Source organism: Siniperca chuatsi, linkage group LG15 (genome assembly GCF_020085105.1).
Source record: "Siniperca chuatsi isolate FFG_IHB_CAS linkage group LG15, ASM2008510v1, whole genome shotgun sequence".
In the NCBI taxonomy this organism is placed as follows: Eukaryota; Metazoa; Chordata; class Actinopteri; order Centrarchiformes; family Sinipercidae; genus Siniperca; species Siniperca chuatsi.
The window spans coordinates 10,227,369-10,248,696 of record NC_058056.1 but is presented as its reverse complement, the minus strand read 5'-3'; the positions used below and the strand labels follow the sequence as shown (position 1 = coordinate 10,248,696).

Genomic DNA, 21,328 nt, shown 5'->3' with positions numbered 1-21,328 from the left:
AAACCAAGATTTTGGTGCTGTGTTTCGTATCTGAAAGTTCACTGACTCTGACATTTTTAATGATAAATAGCCAGTAACGTGGAAAACGTACGTGGACAGAGCACAATGCACTGTATGTAAATGAACTGGAGCAATAGGACAAAAATACAAGTACTCACGTAAATGCAATTAAATAAAGAACTGCATAGATTAAAGTAGAAGGATAAAGAAATTTCATCTAGGAAAATATAGTTGAAAATGCTTTTATTGCTTGACGGAAGGCAGAATATATCTGTCCTTGGACTACCCACGAGCACTTGAGAGCATTATTTGTCTGCAGCCGCCGAGCGGCTCTCCGGCATCCTCATCCTCCACCCAACAAGAAGGCTCCCCTCCTCAGACCCTCCCACATTTTTGTATGTTTGCGCTTCAGATGACATCACGGCTTTAAATATTCCCGTTGCTTCTTCCCACCCGTCCTCATCATCATTACTCCGCCAGTATAAAGAGCCTCACGGTCCAGCGATGTTTTTGTAGTTTAGCTAGGTTCAAGTTAAACGGCAACGTTGAAACAATTGTAAGATAACTGCTGCCTCCTTGTCCGCTTTACTAAATAGACTTGTGCTTCCAGCACCGGGTTTTTCCTTGGGGAGAAAAGGCGCCGACTGGGCTTCAGTGTGGAAAAAAAAGAGTGGTGGAGAAGAGGACCGAGCTAAATCGGGCGTGGTAGAAAGAATAAACTCATCGTTATTAGCAAAACTTCAAAAGTAGCACCCATAATGTCGCTGTCGGTGCCGCAGAACGGAGTAAAGGCGGATAACGAACCCGTTATCGAGCTGTTTGTGAAGGTAAGACCGCAGCACAAGTCGCATGGGAGAAGTTTGTCATTTTGAGTAACTTACATTTGGCTAAACCCAAATCAGTGTGTTGTGATGATGAATGCTTTATTTCTGCCTTAAGGGTACGTAATATTGCCTATTCAGTCTACAAATTAGGCTTTTGTTTAGCTAAGACCACTTCAGCTAGCTATATGTTTGCGTCGTCATCACGGGGCTTTCTACTTTTGATATAAACGTTTAAAGAAGATTACTTGTCGCATGAATCAAAATTTTTTGGGTTTTAATTCCATAACCTTCTCTGCCACTGTGGCCATGCGGAGCCTGCAGTGTCACAGGCAGGGCGGATTTCCCCCACGGTGGGGCAAGAGGAGGCTGCCATGCTGAAAGCTGGGCGCTAATTCGTTAACAAAAGCTCCGTAGTTGTGGTCCATAACAGCCGATTCAACACTATAACATTTGCTCACCTGCTGCAGTTGCATTTTCATGCTTGTGAGTTGATTGATAAATTACATAACGTCATAAAGTGTTGGGAGTGCATCACTTCTTACTATCCAGCCATGCATGGATACTGGAATAGACTCAAACCAGCCATTTGAATGTTAAGTTTGGAGTTTGGGTCACCTTGTCATCAAAAATCTCTGGAATTCAGACTGGTTTGGTGGTGCTGTTGTGATGGACAGTTATCCAAGTTTACTTATAACTTACAACAAAAGTATGAAAGAGAATTGTGGGCTATTGCTGCTGTATGTTGCAGGCATCAGTTAAGGGTGATATGGTGATAGATTAGGAAGCTTGATGGATGGTCTTCAGATTATTCTTTTATTATGATATCTGCTCTACAACTGCCTACCCTAAAACTGTAATCCTGCATCAAATTGTCTCTCCTTCAGCAGTGAAGATGGTGACGGTGGAGGGTTGTGAATTGCTGTTTTCCTTTCTTCACCCTGCTGCTTTGCAGGGCGGGAAAATGGCAGAGGAAAGAAAAAGGGGGAGCGTGGGGCTGGAACAGGGGGACTGGGAAATGGGAGGGAGTCATGGGGTTGTGACTTGCCTGGGTGTGGGTGATTGTGCAGTGGCGTGTCACTGACCAGAACAGCAAACACTTCATAGTAATGGTGATTGTGGTTTGCAGCCTTGGGGGGAATAAACACTGGTAAATGCTACATATGAGAGTAATTACTTGTGGTAAGCCAAAATTTAAAAAGAGGATTATCTGCAAATCTGCTTTATTTAAATGTAATCAAATCATGCTTTTGTAATCGTGTGTACCTGCCCACTGTCTTGGGCTGGGATACTGTTAGCTCAGGCCTGTTAAAGTTGTACTCGTTAGTTGCAGTAGTTGTGAATTAGGTTGACTTCTATCAGTCTTTCAGTTTTCCAGATTCAGTAAATACAAACAACCTCTGTCCTGCTTGTATTGTTCCTGTTGACTCTGTAAAGAGAAGCTTTTGTAGTGAGGCATTGAGGCTGAGCAGCAGGCCTCTCGGTGTAGAGGCAGAATAGATGGAAACGAACTGGCCAGCACCATTTCTTAACTCCCTCTCACAGCTTACAGGAGAGGTTACATCATCCCCAGGCCTGGAAGGTTTACACATGTGGCCAACTCTTCCCTCTCAGCCCCTCCCTCCTTGGACTGCGTGGCCTGTTGTGCACAGACGTTTCTCCCATTGTGTTTTCTCAATTCTCTTGTCCGTGTGTGAGATTCGTCTCTATCGCCCTTGCATGGCTCTGTGTTATGTACCGGTGTCTGACATGTCCGCATCTATTATTGATGCCGATGCTCTTACTGTGCTATGTTAAACACAGTCGTGGGAGACAATGGCAGGCATGTAGGTTGCCATAGGCACGCTGCTGCGAGCCGGGCCTCTGGGAACAGCTGATAATGAACTGTGTGTGCTCTCGACACACAGCAGTGTCAGATCTGGTAGGGCACTGCCACATATCAAAGCTGACTAATTATGCTCCTAGACCATGAGTTGCCACTGTGACAACACTGTTTACCCATTAAAAGTAGCTGACTGTCCCAGTTTAGAGAGATTTTGATGATCTTGTGTTTTTCCACCTACAGTGTTTACAGCAACAGTCATCCCATTGCTATGGGAACACTTTACATTGTGCTCATCTTTGAGGGCGTGGAAGTGAAACTTCGCATTGTCGGGTAATATTGCTCTCAGTTGCAAATGAGCATGATATAACGACTTTGTAAGAGGGAGGATCAACCCTTGACCTCATCACAGTACAGCAGATTAGATATTGTTTCGCACACATCAGTAGTAGTCTGTGCTGGTGTGCTGTAGAGGGTGATTTCCCAGCATCCACTCATGTCTGTTTCACTTGGCACTTTCACACATCACATGGCTAAAGTGGTAATTTGAAACCCTAAATCTGATGTATTTATAGGCTGTGACAAATGGATTACTTTGACATGAAGCCAAAAAGGATGAAAAAGTGCAGCTGCATGTAATAATGTAGACTTATTGTTATATTTCGTTGCTTATGTTTTCATTCAGTTTTTCACAGCTTTACAAAGCTGCTTTGAATTAATTCAGGCATGCTAGCGAATCACCAGCGTATGACCTGACTGTATTATAGTGAACAGAATATAGATGAGTCAAGAGAAACAGACAGGCTTTATCTCTACTTGTGTATGCGTCTCTTGGCTGCAAAGGGTGCCAAGGTCACACTGCTGGTTGCAAAGCCTTATGCTGCCTCCAGACTTCCATTCTCCTGCCAGCAGTGACAGCAGAGCCAGTAAACATGGTGGAGAAGTGCTTTTAAGTCTGGATGGCATAAGAGCCTGTCTGTGTTTTGTGTACGTCCTTCAGGACAATCCCATGGGAACCGTGGAGATGGAAGGCTGCAACATGCCAGAGAGAGGTCCTAACAAAGCAGCACTTCTGTAGGGACGATCAGGGTCTACATTGTCGGAGCACTCTGTAGAAGGAATTAATGCTCAGCAACACACATCACAATGCCCACTCAGATTTAAGGCTCTCTCTCTTCCTCCGACATAAGAAAAAATGTCATAGTTCACGTGTCGCACCATAAACTCTTAGTAGATATGACTTCTTTTTATTCAACAGGCCTTGGGAAGAGCTGCTCGTGCTGCTCATATTGTGCTATCAGTTGCAACATGTGACAATCAGACTCATGCCTTGTGATGTGCTGTATTATGGAAATACATTGTCTTTTTCAGCAGCTACTGTGTTTATTTATATATATATATATATATATATATATATATATATATATATATATATATATATATATATATATATATATATATATATATATATATATATATATATATATATATATATTGCACAGTTGACCCAACAGTAAACCTTGGGTAATAATACCAAGACGCTAACCTGCCTGGATTTCAGGCATAATTTGCTTATTGTTTGCATGTTGCTTTTCAGCTTAAAATAAACCATTCCACTCCCCCTTGGGTGGTATTCTAGGCAAATGAGTACTGCACAGTACTTTTTTTACAGGAAAATCAATAGAGCAGTTTATGTTTCCCAAGCATATAGCAATGCTGCAGTCAGCATCACGAGTTAGGGGACAATAATTAATGGCTTGTTACTGTTGTAAAGTGCTGTGCTGTTGCTGTGAGCTGTTGTTTCTGCACTGTGAATTTGCTTTTGCAGCACCTGGCCTGTCACTGCTTCTTCATTGTTACTGGTTGACTGACTCTGGACACTGGCCTCATCGATCTGGCAGTGTGTTATTACAGTAATTTGAAGAGGGGCTCTCTCCGATCAATCTTTGCATTTTTATGGGACAGCATATTCAGAAGTCTATTTCATCAGTTCTTGTCAGTAGAATATAGACCGGATCTTTCCTGGTTGTGTGTGAATAAAAAATGTGATGTATAAAATCAAGTTGTGCTTAGCAACCTGTTAGCGGAGGAAGAGCTTATCTCATTTGTGCTGCCCGACCAGGAAGCAAACTAATGAGGTATTTCTCCTATGAGGTCAAGAACAGGACGTGAGGCCACCCTAGAATAACACGGATATGAGACTTTGAAGATTTGATCCTAACAGAGTCTTGTTAGTTCACAGATTGGTGTGTTTTACTTTTTAACTAATAGGGCTGTACAGGTTACTGCAGCAAGTATACCCTACCAGATCAGGATACAGAGGGAAAACGAGCCTCTGCCTCTCTAACACATCATCTTCACTGTCAGAAAAGGCGTTTGACCCCTTAAATGAGGAGAAATCTGCCCTGCCTGCTACACACATAACTCAGTCAGTCTCAACAAGATCCAGTCTGCTTGTGTTTCACGTGCTGTGTTCTTCATAGCAGAGCCTACTGAAGTGCATATAACTCAAAGTGTAGAACCTGAACATGGCGGATAGGATGATAGGGGCATCTTATTTAACTCATCATCACTGCATCAAGGTGCACAGTGTATCAAAGTGTCCCAAATATACATCTAGGCTTTCTTTGTGAAACCCTGGCAGAAGAGGACTAACGGAGCACTTCACCTGTTAACATCCCGATCACGGCTACTCAGAAAAGGCTTAAATTGATGATTTATTTTATGATTATGGTTGAAAATAATAATTCAACTGCATCTTTTAGGCTACTGTATTAACATTGTGACTATTTCACCTACAGCATAAATTCCAAGTGAAATATTTCAGTACTGGTATGATATGCCACTTCATATTATCACATGTGATAATATGATACATAAATATACAGTCTACACTCATGCAAACTTAAAGGCGTGTGTGTGTGAGCTGTTCCTTGAGTGTTTTGCGTGTTTGATTTTTATGACGTGAAAACTGAAAAGCCAGGCAGCATGTCTCAGACTGGTACTGAAAGGCAACTCAATTGCAGGTCAGAGTGGACACAACCGGCGAGTGGCCAGAGAGCGAGACTGACTGTCTGCTCAGAATTACTGATGAGGCCAGTGTTTGTGTGGCCATGGTGCAGGCTTTTGCTGCCATGCGTATCTGGCATGGTGGTAATAGCATGCTGGCATTGTGTTGGTGCCAAAGGGTGGATTTACAGCTGTCTAGACATTTGTCCTGAAGGAATTGCTGCAGGGTTCATTTAGGTTGAAAATGAATGATTTCAGCTCTGTACAGAGAAATATGATTTTTGAAGTTTTGGATACTTTTTTGATAGACTAGTGGATGCCAGTTTTCCATATTATTTCCCATGCAGATGTGAGGAAAAACAGGGAGGTTGAAAAAAGTATGGGTTTTGTGTATGCGGGTGTGTTGAAGCATGAGTCTGCCCCAGTTGTCAGCCTGGGGTCTATGAATTTCTAAGTGGGTAGAGTTGGAGCTGGTGCCGACTTCAGTATGCAGCTGGTTGTTTGTGTTAGACACTTGAAACAACAGTCAGAGCGAGGGTGATTGTTGGTTTGTGCTGGTCTCCCACATGGCTGTCTGTTTGTTTTTCCGTCATTTTGGATCTGTATTACTCATCACCAAACACCCGTGCTGTGCCTCTAGAAACCTGAACTGGCTGTTTGTCTTATCTCTTCCATGCTGAGGGTAAATAACAGCAGTTAAAACATTATTGACTTGGCTTACATCACTGCTGTAGCATGGTTGTGCAGTAAGCCTGTTTTAGACTTCAGTCCCCAACTTTCCACAGAAACTGGTGGTTTTTAGACAGCGCTCATGTGCATCAGCACAGTAAGCCTGTGTCTGACTGGAAGTCTTGAGGTTTCCACTGAGTGATGTCAGCCTGAGTCAGAGCCACACCAAGGATGTGATGGCGTTGCAGCGGGATCTGACTCTTCTGCACACTCACCTCTCTGTCCGTGGTCAGACTCCAGGGCTCTCATTACCCACCCAGTCCAGCCCTAGTCATTCAGACATGGGGCCAAACCTCAATATCTTTTTGGTGATGGCCAAATTCTTCCCTTCTACTCTTCTCCTCACACTGACTATTGAAAACTGTTACCCAAAGGTGGTATTAGATGGGGGCAGTGTATTCCTCAAAGCAAGGTATCGGGGGAAAAAAAAGTCTTGTTTGTATCGGTACTGAAACTGTCAACAATCATATTGGCACTAGTGTAAAATAAAAAAAAATCAAATGATACCCAGGTAGGGCTGCAATTAACTATTATCATTATCTATTAATCTGCTGATTATTTTCCCAATTAATCAATAAATCGCTTGGTCTATAAAATGTCAGAAAAAGCCCAAGATGATGTCATCAAATCTCTTGTTTTGTCCCAGCAGTCCAAAGATATTAAGTTTTGACCTCTAAACTTCTTGTTTCATTTACCCAAGGAGGTAAAACTGTCACATATTTCACCAAAAAAAAAGTTCGATTGGAGACAAGAATTACAAATTTTGTCGCACAATATTCTCTTTTCTATTCCAGTGAGTATCTCGTGAACCCCTCAGATTTATTCTGTGATCTGTTGGAGGGGTCTCGCCCTCCAGGTTTGATCTTCACTGACATAGGACAGCAAACCCTCGCAATCGAGAAGCCGTAGCAACCAGAGAATGGATGGCATTTTTGCTTGAAGAACAAGTGATTTGATTATCAGAATAGTTAACAATTATTTTATTTTCGATCGATTTTAATCAACTATTTGTTTCAGCTCTATATTCAGCCCTATTCAGACAGCTCGTCTTTAGCCTGGTTGCTTTTTCCTGAAGCCTGACAATCTGAATACTTGTCTTGTTTGTTCAGGCATGTAAATGCTGAAAATACATCTGCAGTTTGAATCTAAAAATATTGTTAGTGGCCTTCAGTGTTTTGCTCAGACAATCTGTAATTCATGCTGACGACCTGGGTTCTTCTGTCTTGGCAGGTATCTACCCTACTGACATGCCCTTGAGCAAGGCAAATCATTCTAGGTGTAAGGCTGCTGTTCTGTAGCTGGCCTTGACATCTGACCAGGCTTTGGAGCAGGACATATGACAAAGAGTATATGGGTCACGAACCTAACTTATTCCCTGTTTCAGTTCTGCAAAGTTGACTAAACCCACTGTGGGCTGAGTAACTTAGCTTTGGGTTCAACTCTTCAGTCACAGTCCTAACCCCAGCCCTGCCTGCATACTTGTCCAGCAAACAGGGAGAGGCGTTGCCATGACATTACCATGGCTGCCCACTCTCAAACGGACATTCCTGCTGTGTGTCAGAGCAGGAGGAGGAAAGCTGCAGCGCTTGTTACATCGTCAGTTCCTTATTCGGTCAAAGTGTGGCTTGAACTTGCTGAGCAGCCCACCCAATTTAGAATATGAAGTGTGTTGGGGAGGGGAAGGCATGTTACTAAAATTAGGCTGTGAGCAGAGACTGGGAGGACCGTGCCCAGCCTTAACAGGATCCATTGGCCTTGAATGCTGACTACTGTAACTGTGATCTCACATCACCAGTCTAGAAAAAGGAAACTTGTGTCTTAAAGAGTGTTGAGAGCTCTAAAACATAAATGCTTTAGATTAGTAGAAATATCAGTAAATAACTGAGAAAGTGGGAGAATAAAAGCAGAAGAGGTTGAGCTGAACAGCTTTGGCGTTTTATGTGCCTGCTCATAAAATGCTATAGGACTGGACCTCTTGCCTGTTAAAAGTGTACATACCTTCAAGTGCATAAGTTGGTCCTTACATCAGTGGCATCATGAGGATAGGGAAGTGATAATGAGTTATGACCTCACTGTGTGTGTGTGTGTGTGTGTGTGTGTGTGTTTGAGAAGAAAAAGTGTTTTAAACACACCGCTGGCCCCCGTTGCTGACTGAGGCCTCATTGTACTCATTGCGGGGCCACGCTGTCCTGGACGCAGACTCCTAAGTAACATCCGACTCACAGCATGACATGACTCACACCCTCCAATGGGCATCTGTGTGTGTTTGGCATTAAATAAACGGGCATCTGTTGACTCACGGTCCATCCATTGAGCCTAAATAAAGCTTGAGAGTAGCAGTAGTCAGCTGTTGCTGCGTCTGTGGCCTAGGCGTTATTACAGCCGTCTCACATCAGGGGAAATCTCTGTTCGAATCTCTGTGAAAGATGGTGTAACCGTCTGCAAGATGTGAGTAATTTTTGAAACAGGAGGCAAAATGGCAGGCACACTAGGCACTGCTAAGTGTTCCTGTAAATGCTGCTTGTATTTGGAATCGAATCGCTGGTTTACTTCGTGGAAAATTTTTCAACTGATGTGCCTTGCCTTATAAGGGCCCGTTCGAAATAATTTCTTGCCTCACTTGTGTGTTTTATAGGGGTGTTTGGTTTTTTTTGTTTGTTTTTTTGTTCCCCCCCCCCTTGCTAACTGGTGACGTGCCTAAAACTCTACAAACAAAAAGCGCTTTGTGATGTTGCTGTATAGAAGGTTCTCCAGGAAGCCCTTTTCTGAATGTCACACTATAATAGTGGCACTCTGGAAAGTGTTACTAGGGTGGAGAGGGACAATGTTTGGAGGAGTGTCCTAAACCTCTTCAAACTTTTTTGTTTTGGGCCATAGGCTTTATATACAAATCATCTAGTTTTAATTTCTAATTTTCATCAATCCACTAAGGTCATTCTCTAAGCTGCTACTTTGAAGCACAATTATTGCTGAAGACCACGTCACATAGGGTAGCCGTTCCTTAACAGCACAGCAGTTAAATGTCACAGGCAGCGGAAATGCAGCTCCACCAGCATCGTCACGTAAACTAAACAACGCACCCTCTTCGGCGGGAGTAACAGGACATTTCTGAAATAGTTTCTCCCTCCTCCCCAAATGCCCAACCCCCTCTGACTTGACTGAGGGGCCCAGGATAAGGGGAGAGGTATAAAGGGGGAAGAGGAGGAGGAAGAATCAAGCAGCGTGCCAAACAGCACACAGCCTCTGAAACTTGCTATCTCTCCTCTTCCTCTCACTTAAAGCATCTATTACAGCCTGTTCTCCTTCGTGCCCATTAGCACTACCTATGATCCCTAATTCCCTATCTATTTCCTGTAATATCTCTCTCTCTAGCTGTCTGTCTGTCTCTCTGCTGCAGTTCCCTGCTGTCAGTGTCTTTGGCAGAGAGCTGCAGTCTGCTCTGCTGCAGACTCCAGAGGGTAGGTGCACTGCCATGAGAAAAGCAAGTGTGAAATGCCTTTCTCAGCTGTTGTGACCTTCTTCTTGGCCACTTGAGACACAGAACTTCGATGAATTCATCTTAAAAGCAGCTCATTGTGTTGAAGTACAGTAAACATCTTTTGATTTACAAATCTCATTGCGTCGTGGGGTTTGCATTTTTGTCCCTCTAGAATGAGAGCTCACTTCAGACGGTTTACTGTGGTTTGGTAATCCCCTCCACGCTGTGTGCTCTGCTTTCCATGTCATGTGTGTCTGGCCATCGCCATGGGAACAGTTGCTGTGCTGCATTGCCACCCTTGATCCAGAACTGAATGGTTCTCTGTAGGTGTAGCGCTGTGGGGAAAATGGAGTAATCATCCCACTGATGTCTTTCTGATCCCCTCAATGATCGACTAATGCCAGTCTAGTCTAGGGATGGCCATGAACCACGATACCCCAACACTTCATAGCTAAAGCTTTATTTTAGAATTGAATCATGTAAGGTGAAAAGAGGACTTTCATTTGCTGAACAAAGGCAGTGATCTAATCCAGGCTTTTCAGATATTGAATTCGGGTGGGGGGGGGGTAGAAAATGGGAGCAGTACAATGGGAGCCAGCAGGCAGATCAAACAGAGCCATCCCACTGGGCGTCACACAGAGGACAACAGCAGCCAGCCTGTATGCACCAGCAAGGAGCTGTTGGACTGACTGAACACTCCAGAACAAAGTCCACTATTGAAAACAGTTCAGAACCTGCGTCTGCGATACTTAAAATACTTAAAATTTATTTGAATCGTATTTTTATTCAGCACTCTTTGCAAATCTGTCGGCAACTTACTTAACAGTATTTAGGTGAAAATCCAGTTGATTTGTGTACGTCTTTTGCATTACACACACAGTCACGCTTTGCATGTCACCTCTGCAGGACGGATGCAGAGGCGAGAACGGCAGTGAATGGGGAATGAGGAGTGACTGACGACACGCGAGGCAGACAAAAACAAAATGATATTCAGCCGTTTCACAGAGGCTCTGCTACACTAATGCGCTGAATGAAGAGGTGCATTCCAGAGTGCAGATATGTGAATGACCTCCATGCTTGTCCTTGTGAGAATGGCCTCAACAGGCTTGGTATCCACAGAGCAACGTCGCTCTTCACCAAGTCTATGATAAAGGTTGTAATATATGTCTGGTGGTGTATTTAAGAAGTAAAATGAAGATTACATTTTTTGTCAATGCACCATGAATGAATAGGAGAAAATGAGAACAATATCTGATTTCAGTTTCACAGTGATGGCTCTCCATTTTGCCATTACGTGGTTTAACTAGAAATGAAATAGGTTTTCCTGGAGCACATCACTGTGCGATTTCATTAAGATACTGTGCAAAGCTCAGTTAATCAAATGAAATGCTTATTCTGCCTTCTGATGTAAAATCCAAACCATATTTGTCCTCTGCTAGACCCTCATCACTCCATAGATGGCTCTGAGTCGAGCAAAGTGAAGGATGATTTAGAGAAAGAAAGGAGAGATGACAAAGAGATGGATGGTTGTTGGGAAGATAGGAGATATCTCTGACAGTTTGCAGCCCCTCCCATAGCCATTCTGTTTACTGCTGTGTGTGTGTGTGATAGGGAGGCAGAAATCACTGTTATTGTTACTTTATCTCCTCTTCCATGGAGCCATCGGACTGTTCTGTCAGTACTTCAACTTAAAAACACAACATGTACAGTCCATGTTGTGTTTTTTAATGTTTGAAATCTCAAAACTCAGTCCTGTTTTCAGGGCATTCGTCATTCATTTGGGAGGACACACGCCACTTCCATTGATCCCATTCCCGCCGCCACTGCTCAGTCTTGTTTGTGCAGTCTAGCAAAAGAGGAAACAAGAGGCTGTCCCAGTCTTAATCACTCCAGAAGTTTCAGCTTACTCTTAGACAGTAGTTCTGCAGATTAATGGAGGGGAAGTGTGCTGAAGCATTTAAGTCAAGGGGGTCGGCTCTCCACTCTTTCTCTCCTACTTAAGTCTTTTTCAAGGGCAACCTGTAATGTGTATGAAAGAGTCATTGTCTGAAATGGGCCCTCTCTGGGTGAGTGCAGGAAAACGCCCTGGGCCGTAAAGGTTGTGCAACAGAGATGTGATCTCTATCTAGATTGTCGGGACCTTTTTTCCGTTTTGCTCTGAGCTGTATGCAAAGTTTCAGTGGTAGAAACCTGTTACAGATGTTTTTAAGATCTTTGTCTGCTAGCTTGTGTTTTATGCTTAAATCTGGGACGTTTCCACCCTGTTCTTAATGGTCTCTATTAGATAGAAACAGGTGCCATCGTTTGTGTACTCGGTCTTCAGGAATTGTACTTGCAACATATTGCTGATAGTTAAGCTACTCCTATTCTAACTTGCTATCTGTCTGTTTATTTAAGGCGGGGAGTGATGGAGAGAGCATTGGGAACTGCCCCTTCTCCCAGAGGCTCTTCATGATCCTGTGGCTTAAAGGAGTCGTCTTCAATGTCACCACAGTGGACCTCAAGAGGTGAGTCCTACTCACATTCCCCATCCTCCTCTCTTTCCTCTTCAGCCGCTTGTCCTCCTTTCATTGGCTGTTAAACCAGGATAAAAAAGATATCCCTCTCTTTTTCTTCCTTGATAACCTACTACAGCTTTTCTGGGCGTTTCCACAAAGGCCTTAGTGGCTCCATAACGCTTTGATCCAGCCCTACCTCTAACACGCTCGCTGCTTCCCCGCTGCTTCCCCACTGCTTATTTGGTTTTCCCATGACCCTTTCCCAGGGCAGAGAAAATCAGAGAAAAATAAACATAGGGACTCTGGAGAGGCTATTTAAGGTTGTTCACTCCGCTTACTTCCTGCCTAGATTTTGGTGGGCAACATGTTATTTTTCACCACTGGGATCCAAAAACGGTGATCCTCTGCAATTTTGACCGCGATTTTTATTTTTCCTCCCAGCTGCAAGCAAACGTTTCACATGTGGATTCCAGTACCAGAAGCTCTTTACCAAACCCACCGTTTCTATGTGTATGATTCATCTAAATGCTCCCTAAATGTTTTTTCCACTTGCTAAGGCAGGACAGGCAAGTGCCAGATTATTTTCAGGCATGGTCAGATGGATGTCTGTTTATATGGTCTTTCTTCGTCATGCGTGCTTGACTCAGAGATTCAAGGTTTCTGACGTTTTGTTCCAAAGCATGGTTCATCCATATGGCAGCAGGCTCTTCACCGGGCATCTCCTCATCTGGGACATGGAGATGACTGCTTGCTGATAAAACACAAAGGTGGAAAGCAGTGTCCATTTGACTAGTCATTTGGTTTTCCGCATGCCGGAATTTTCAAAATGAGTGTATAACTTCTGGGTATATTTGCATATATTTTCCCTGGCAGAGGGCGTGTAACAAAAACAGAGCTCGCTGATATCCTGTAAAAGGCAATAGAGGATGTCCGCCTACTTAGCAGTGTCTGTTTACCCCCCAGTCCTCAAACAACTCTTTGTTCAGCTGGAGTGACTACTTGGATCTTTTATTTTTTTGTCTTTCTAGAGCAACAAGTGACGACTGTATTGCACAAGAAGGCGCATGTTTGCCATATTTATGGCTCCTTTACTGTAGTATTTAAAGACGGTGCATGTTACGCCTGAAGGACATGAATGTCACATGTCACTGCCATAAGTCGAAATGTTTTATCCTCCCTGAGTTTACAGCTTCTCTTGGGTCAAGGCTATCGTGTTAATAATTGTTTCTGTGATGAAAGCTTGTGATTCTTAAGGCAGATTGTTACCCACTCCTCAGTGATATCACTGGGTGAGTTGAAGTCATTTCCTGTTTTTTGTGCCCTCAGATGGCTTGTCCCAAAACTCAGCCACCATTACAAACTTTGTCATACAAAAAAAACAACAACCCTGGACCATTTAGGAGTCCATATGGATAAGTGGTGTTGCTAGTTATAGTTATATTAGATCAAAGAGGATTCACACTGTCTGCTGACTTACACCAATCTATTAGGCTCTAACAGTTGCTGCTTATATTGTATTCATACTGAAGGGATTTAAGCGCCTGGTTTCTGTGGATTTCACAAGTCACTTGTGTTCACACTACTCATTCAACACATGCTCATTTTTGTTTATGTGCGTCAGTGTCATCTGCCCGCCAGAGACATCTGGTACAAAATGTGCTGGTTTCAAGGCCGCAGAGAGAAAGGGACCCACAAAGTCTCATGGAGACAGACCAACACACACATACAGCTAAAGACAGTGGGAGGAGGGCTGGAGGGCTCTTAAAAAATGTGGCTTAAAGTGTAGCAGGCTGTCAAAGAGCAACAGCACCCTAAGTTGCTTGGACTTTCTTGAAATACATATATAGTGAATATACAGTATATTCTGTACATTGTATTCATGTGTTTTAACCAGGAAACATCAGACCAATTATGAATCTTGTGTCTCATTTACAGTACTTTCATCTCTTTTATATATAGCTACTTGTTAGATCCACAAACATGCATTATAAAAACGTTTTAATTGGATGCATGGCTTGGTTCTGTTTGCTTCAATCCACTAAAGTTGCTCCACTTCTCTTCCAGGAAGCCTGCAGACCTCCAGAACCTGGCCCCGGGCACACACCCGCCCTTCATCACCTTCAACGGCGAGGTCAAAACTGACGTCAACAAGATCGAGGAGTTCCTTGAAGATGTCCTCTGCCCACCCAAGTGAGTGCTTTCTCACCCTTGTGGCAATACTTAGACACACCTAAACCCTGAACGCACTGCACTGCTGTCATTAGCACACTGTTAGCTTTTAAATACTCTGTTAGCATGTAATGAGGGGTAGAGGTTATGAGCAAAATGTTTTACTTAAAAGATAAGGCTTACAATATTTTTTTATATTGTTCCTCATTGTCAACAAATCCCATAAAAAGACCAAAACTAAAAATGTGTCAGTCCGTCTCTCAGTACTGTCTGACTTCCTCAGCCTGTCTGTGGCTCTTAACCCTAAGCCCATTTGTTCCTACTAAAGACATAAATTTTCAAAAATGGGTCACAAATATATACTTTCAATTTTAAAAGCTAAATAATTAGCCTAAAGCAGCTGGACACTGTAGTTTTAAGCAAATATTACGCAACAGGAGTAAATAGTATTAAGTAAATATTTTGGACGACAGTGGATGTCTATGGCACAGAGAAATCACTTTATCAGGGTTTGGCTGTTTAGACAATACTCAGTCCATTGTTGGTTTTGGTTTGCTTACAGAGTATCACCAGAATTATCCTTTAACCTCTTCATACACGTGTGTGTTTACTTGTATGTGTGCAGGTACATCAAGCTTGGTGCAAGACACCCCGAGTCAAACACAGCTGGTATGGACATCTTCGCCAAGTTTTCAGCATACATTAAGAACTCAAAACCAGATGCAAATGAGGGTAAGTGACCTGTATTTGTCTTTCACACACGCGATTGGGTACACTTGTTAAGAGCAGAGATTCAGAAACCTTCCAATTGTGTGGGGAGAGTTCTCTGGTTGCTAGGTGACATTGGTAGCCCTGCCCTGATTGGTGGATTACAGCCTCACGCAGGAACACAGAGCTTTTGTTCTGCTGCCTCCTCTTGTCCTCGTGCTCCCTGTCTCACCTGGTGGAGCTCTCTGGAAAGCCACAGAGCAGCTATCAGAGAATGAACCAGTGCTCACAATGCCATCCTTCCTGTTTTTGATTTATGCATCCCAGACCCTGCTGTAAGAGAGAAGTCATATCACAAACTAACAGATAAGGCTATTGGACTAATATGAAAAAAGATGTAGTCTATTGTCTCATAGATTCTGTTGGATCCTGGGTGTAACTATTTGTGGAATTGTTTCACCAGGAGGATGTTTATGGTATTCACAAAAAACCAAGATTTTGTATCATGTTTTAGTTGGCTGTTCTCCACCCTGGGAAAATATTGAACCATGGTGAGCTGGATGTGAAAGCCAAGGCTGTGTCAACAGAGTTTAAGGCTGAATCCCATGGTTCAATGATAAGTGCTCTCCAAAGTAGCAGGCCGAGTCTACTGTTGAACTACTGAATCAAACATTAATGTCATATTTTCCAACAATAGCATTGTTAATGAATAATCTATGGATGGATGTAGGGTGAGGACATATTCGAACACCTGTGCAATCAAATGCAATCCGTTGAAATGTGTGGTGGGTAATCAGCTTCTCAAAGATGGTATTTGTTAGAGCAGCAGGCCATTGGATTACACTGCTATTGTAATAGATTGTGTTAGACTGTACAGGTGTTCATGATATGTCTGTTTTCCTGTATTGATAATGTGCACAATGTCCATGTAGGCAAGGGTTTGTCTCTTGATGAAATGCTGCCCCCATGTGGTTGATCAGCATATGGGTGTAGCAGCTGTAGTAGGAGGCCTCAGGAAAAGCCATGACAAGTAGATTATATGTTCAGTGTGAGCAAAACAGTTTTTGCTGTTTTTTTTATAATAGCTCTTGCGTCCCTTTTGCAGGTCTGGAGCGCGGGCTTCTGAAGACACTGCAGAAGCTGGATGAGTATCTTCACTCACCACTGCCTGATGAGATCGACCACAACAGCATGGAGGACATCAAGGTCTCCAACCGCAACTTCTTGGATGGTGATGAAATGACCTTGGCTGACTGTAACCTGCTGCCCAAGCTGCATATAGTCAAGGTGGGTAAAGGAGTTTATTGAACAATGCTGAATCATTGTCAACTGTGGTAATGGTGTTATACCTGTGGAACACCCCCACAGGTGTTTTCACTTAATTTAGCTAATTAGACTTCTTCTCAGGACTGTGTGGGAGCGTTCAGACTGTACTTGACAGAAATCTCCTTCATCATCCTGTTGCACCTATCTGTGTGGAACAAACTTCGACTATTGGTACATTAAGAATAGGTGACGTAATTCCCAGCATAGCTCCACCCAACGTCAACCCGAGCAGTGGGCTAATTAGCCAAAGTGGGGGGGGGAAACCCGCGTGTGGGTGTGCAGGGCCTTCAGAAGCGTTAAATGAGGTCACCAAAGTTCATGAACCAATAAGAAGGTGTAACTTATCCCACCCAAACAGCTGCAACAAAACTAATAGGAGGGTCAGGGAGTCAATCATGCTAAGTCTTTACACATACACATGCTTCCAAGAAGGAGTTTAATAAGGCGAAATAAGTAAAAACACCTGTGTGAGTACACAGTGGGTATGTAGGGCCTTTCAAAATTTGCCACTGTTTGAAATTAAAACTATCCTCACACTCATGCCAATCACATTGTGGGTGCTTATGTTTCTATAAATTAAAACACTTTTTCCATGAGCCACATTTTCTGTTGTTGCAACTCTGTAGGGTTTGTTAATCTCAGATAACTGCTTTCTCCATTAATCGGTTTATATAAATAAAAAGCACCTTTTTAGACTATTTTACCTATTCTTGTCAAGTCTATTTCTTCAGCCTTAATCGCAGTCATTCTCAAAGTCTCTATCAATGGCCACAAATACTGAGATCAAGAAATTAACACTATACCGATTTTTAAAGGCAAGGTATTGATTTATTTTTGTCATTGTTAGAAATTACTGTCCTGTTATTAGTTAAGGTGCCACATTTTCTAAATTCCTGTGTGTAATTTCTTGACAGATGACTCTTTGTCAGATTCGAAGAGAATTACACTATAAACTGCATCACAGTGCTTCACAAAGATTGAATACAGGATCTATTTTGCTGGTGCTGTTGAGTTTATGAAAGAATTTGTAGCTCAGTTGGTGAGATCTATAACATCTGATACCTTCCTCCAGGTGGTGGCCAAGAAGTACAGAGGCTTTGACATCCCCAAAGAGATGACTGCCATCTGGAAGTACCTGAACAACGCCTACACACGCGAAGAGTTCACCAACACCTGCCCCAGTGACAAGGAGATCGAGATCGCCTACGGAGACGTAGCCAAGAGGCTGGTCAAATAAGCTCTTCTGTTCCCCCCCCCCCCCACCCCACCCCATCCATCACCCCGTAACCTCCCCCTCCACACACCCCTACACCTTCCCCTCCCCAGCACCAGGACTGATGTGCTCATGCACGAGAAAGAAGAAAAAAAAAACAAAAAACTCTGGACTTCTTTTCCTTCTCTCCTCATCTAGAGCGAACCCCAATGCATGAACCCTTCTCGACCATCCCCCCACCCTCCAAATGTCTCCGACTTTTTATGAAGACCTCTTTAGTTGATTCAGCAAAGGTCACCATTGTTCCATCTTTCATCATTAATTGCTTTTGTTTTTCATTTGCTGATGAATGATGTGAGATGGCGAGGCGTCAGAGAAGCAGCCAGACATGTGTATCAGCGCTTATCAATGTTGGGAGCCTCGTCAAACACACTCCCTGATAAGTGACCTTCAAGCTGACCTTCTCTCTGCATGCAGGGGAGAGGCCACAAGCTGTCGTTAATTTTCTGTTGTCTGTTTAATACTGAAATAGCTCTTTCTAGGATTGCTATAATATGAACACTGAGAAGAAGTTTTTGTCCCTGTCTTTTGGCTTATTAGGAGGCATTGTAAACAGTGTTGACGCTTCAGTGTTTTTGGCTCAAGTATATGACCAATTTAAGTAGAAGCTGAAGCTAATCCAAACCTGAGTGGTTGACATATCAAGTGCTTTATTTTAATGTTGAGCTGTTTTTAAAATGAATCAAAATAATTGTAACTGCAGGTAAAGCTACCTGGTATCCATGCTCTGATTTCCTCAATGCCTCAAATTCTTGTAGCTCAGCTCAGTAGAATTGTAGGGACTTTCCTGTACCGGCTGCAGAAGTAACAACTCAGGAAAAATCTAACCTGAGGTCAAAGTAATATCCAATCATATGTAGCTTACAGATGTGTAGGTGTCTAGACTGGCCTTTTGTTAATCACCACATTGCCATATAAAATGTTTAGACACTGACACACTGAACAGACTCTTCTCTTATGAAGCATGAAGGAAAAGTCTTCACTTTGGCAGTGCTGACTGTAGCTGTAGTTTGGATTACACATGGCGGACCAAAAAGGGGCACATTATTCTGGTTTCACTGTGGATAGGATGACTCCGGCTATGTAAGATAATGAAGTCAAAAGAAAAAGAAAGCACACTCTGTGTTTCCTTCTCCATGGCAGACAGAATGAAGGACACTAATGTGCAGTCAGGCACCAGGAAAGGCAACACTAAAGATATTTATGACAAAACGAAACGAGGAGAGTAGCAATGAAATGAATACCTGGTCGAATGTCACTTTCTCTTCAGTATATAGATTGACGTCTAAGGTAGTGAATGTATGTTATGATACAGTTAGATCCAAAAGTGCTTTAATGCAGATAAAGCGAAACCTGTTTTTGTTTTCTCCCGTTTGCCATGTTTTTCAGACATTTGTTATGAAACGAATTTGATAAAAAGAATTGTAAATATTTGTTTTGATTGCTCAGAATTCAATGTGTAAATTTTATACATTTCATCAGAATTTTGAGGAAAATGGGCCATTTCTCGCCTGCTTTGACTTTAATTCTAGATAAACCATCTCCTCTCTGCCTTACTTGTTTTCTCTCTGCGGATGTTTTGCAGGAAGGTTTTTCAGAGATCATTTCATTACAACATGAGTGTGATGTTGTAAGAAAATATCCAAGCTATGTCATGGCTTTTTTTTTTTTTTTTTTTTTTTTAACAATATTGACTGAATTTAAATAAACTTAATGGCATTCTGACTTGTGTTTTTGTATAAACCTTCAGTGTTATAGTAAATGACAAGACATGTGTACAATAAGATATTGGGTTGCCTTTGGCCCTCAATTCTAGTTCCTGCTTACATGTTTTTAGATTACTGGTCATGGCCCATACCAATATCCCACACCACTCAGTTCCAGTGGCTCAAACCGGCTTTATTGCATAAACAGCCCAGCTGATTATAAAATGGACCTGTTATCCAGCCTTTTATCTGTAGTCTTTAACTTTACAGTTAAGCTTGAAGGTTCTTTCTTGACCAGTTTGACAAAAACAAAATTCTCAATATTAGGTCCAACTAGGTCCAACTACTTGTTTCCAAAACTTTTAACCACATCTTGTGGCCCTTAGCAGTTGTCGTGGAGATGACAAAGGACTGATTACATCACCTGAGGAAGACCACAAGAGTAAGTTGGACACTGAGTTGAGAAGTTTTTGTCAAACTTCTTCAGTTATTTTAAAGGCTCTCATCTTTGGACTGACACTGATGGCACAATACTTATTTGGACTAAAATCTGACCTGATTGATTGACCTCCACTGAACACCTCATTAGGCCTTTTTCACAGCAGACATCTTGACTTAACGATGGCTCTGTTTCTAGTGTCCTAGTCAGCCATTATTGGGACCTGGAGGGGCCTCCATGAGGTCCTCAGCAAACAGAAAAAGAGGAATTTTTCACTATTATTTCACTCTTCAAAGGTAAAATCAATGGGGAAATGAATGCAGGGGATGTTTTGGGGAAACTTTAAAATTCCTGTATTGTATGATCAGTATTAAAAATATCTCATATTGGGTTTCTTGCTTCACACTCTATCGTTAATCTATCAGGAGGGAGGTCACTGATACAGAAATACAGAAATGTTTGGGAAACCCTGGGCCAAAGCATGTTTGTTTACAGCTCTCCGTTGCCAAGAAATGTCTCATGTGGGTGTCCACCCACTGTGGGCTCCACCTCCTCCTGAAGACACCCTCTGGCTGTCAGCTTGATTCTGTTTTTCAGCCAATTCCCTACTGTTCTGAAGCACAAACAAGTCTATTCTGCAGTGCTGATTGCAACCAAAGTTTCGCAAGAGAAGTGGGGGGGGCGTACAGTTTTTGGATGTTCTCCAGATCATTAAAGTGTCATGTTTCAGCCCCACGCATTCTCTACTCCCTTACTGGTGAACACTAACACACAATCTTCACTTGTAATTCACAGGGAAGAAATCCACCCAGACGCAAACAGACAGACGTACGTGTGTGTGCGTGTGTCAGCGTGAGGTAAGAGAAGACACAACAAGGCTGGCTATCATTCAGACCACACACTCATTACAAGCAGGGTGAGTGTATTAGTGTAATTGGGTAATGAAGGTGAGGCCAGGAGGGGCTGAGTATTGTTTCTCAAACATGTTGACTGTGTCGTGTGTGTGTGGAAAGAGCAGGGCTATATAACACACCATGAGAGGGAGCCAACAAGTCAGCTAAACTATGAACACACAGATTACAGTGACAGTTGTTTCCTTGGATTTTTCTTTGTCAGGATGAGAAAAACGTGTTGCCTCTAAACACAAGGGTGCAATTTCTTCTCCCTTGATATACATGATTTTTGCCATCATGCTTTTACTTTAACAGGTAAATCAATCAGCTGTGTGTTTTTCACTACTCAGTAGCTCAGTGGAGCCTTGTCTGTTTGGCATAGACTCTTTCTCTGCAGTGCCAGTTCAGTTTGCAGGTTTTACACAACACCCATTTATACAGCTGGCTAAATATTTAC

At 42.7% G+C, this 21,328-nt stretch overlaps 1 protein-coding gene across 1 annotated transcript; it reads left to right on the top strand.

Annotated features, from left to right (window-relative positions):
* Positions 1-392: 392 nt before the first annotated feature.
* Positions 393-19,558, top strand: clic4 (chloride intracellular channel 4). The gene is made up of 6 exons (XM_044167933.1): positions 393-827; positions 12,257-12,366; positions 14,422-14,547; positions 15,152-15,258; positions 16,340-16,521; positions 17,633-19,558. The coding sequence occupies exons 1-6, from the start codon at positions 759-761 to the stop codon at positions 17,795-17,797; spliced, it is 759 nt and encodes a 252-aa protein (XP_044023868.1). The 5' UTR covers positions 393-758; the 3' UTR covers positions 17,798-19,558.
* The last annotated feature ends 1,770 nt before the right edge of the window (positions 19,559-21,328 follow it).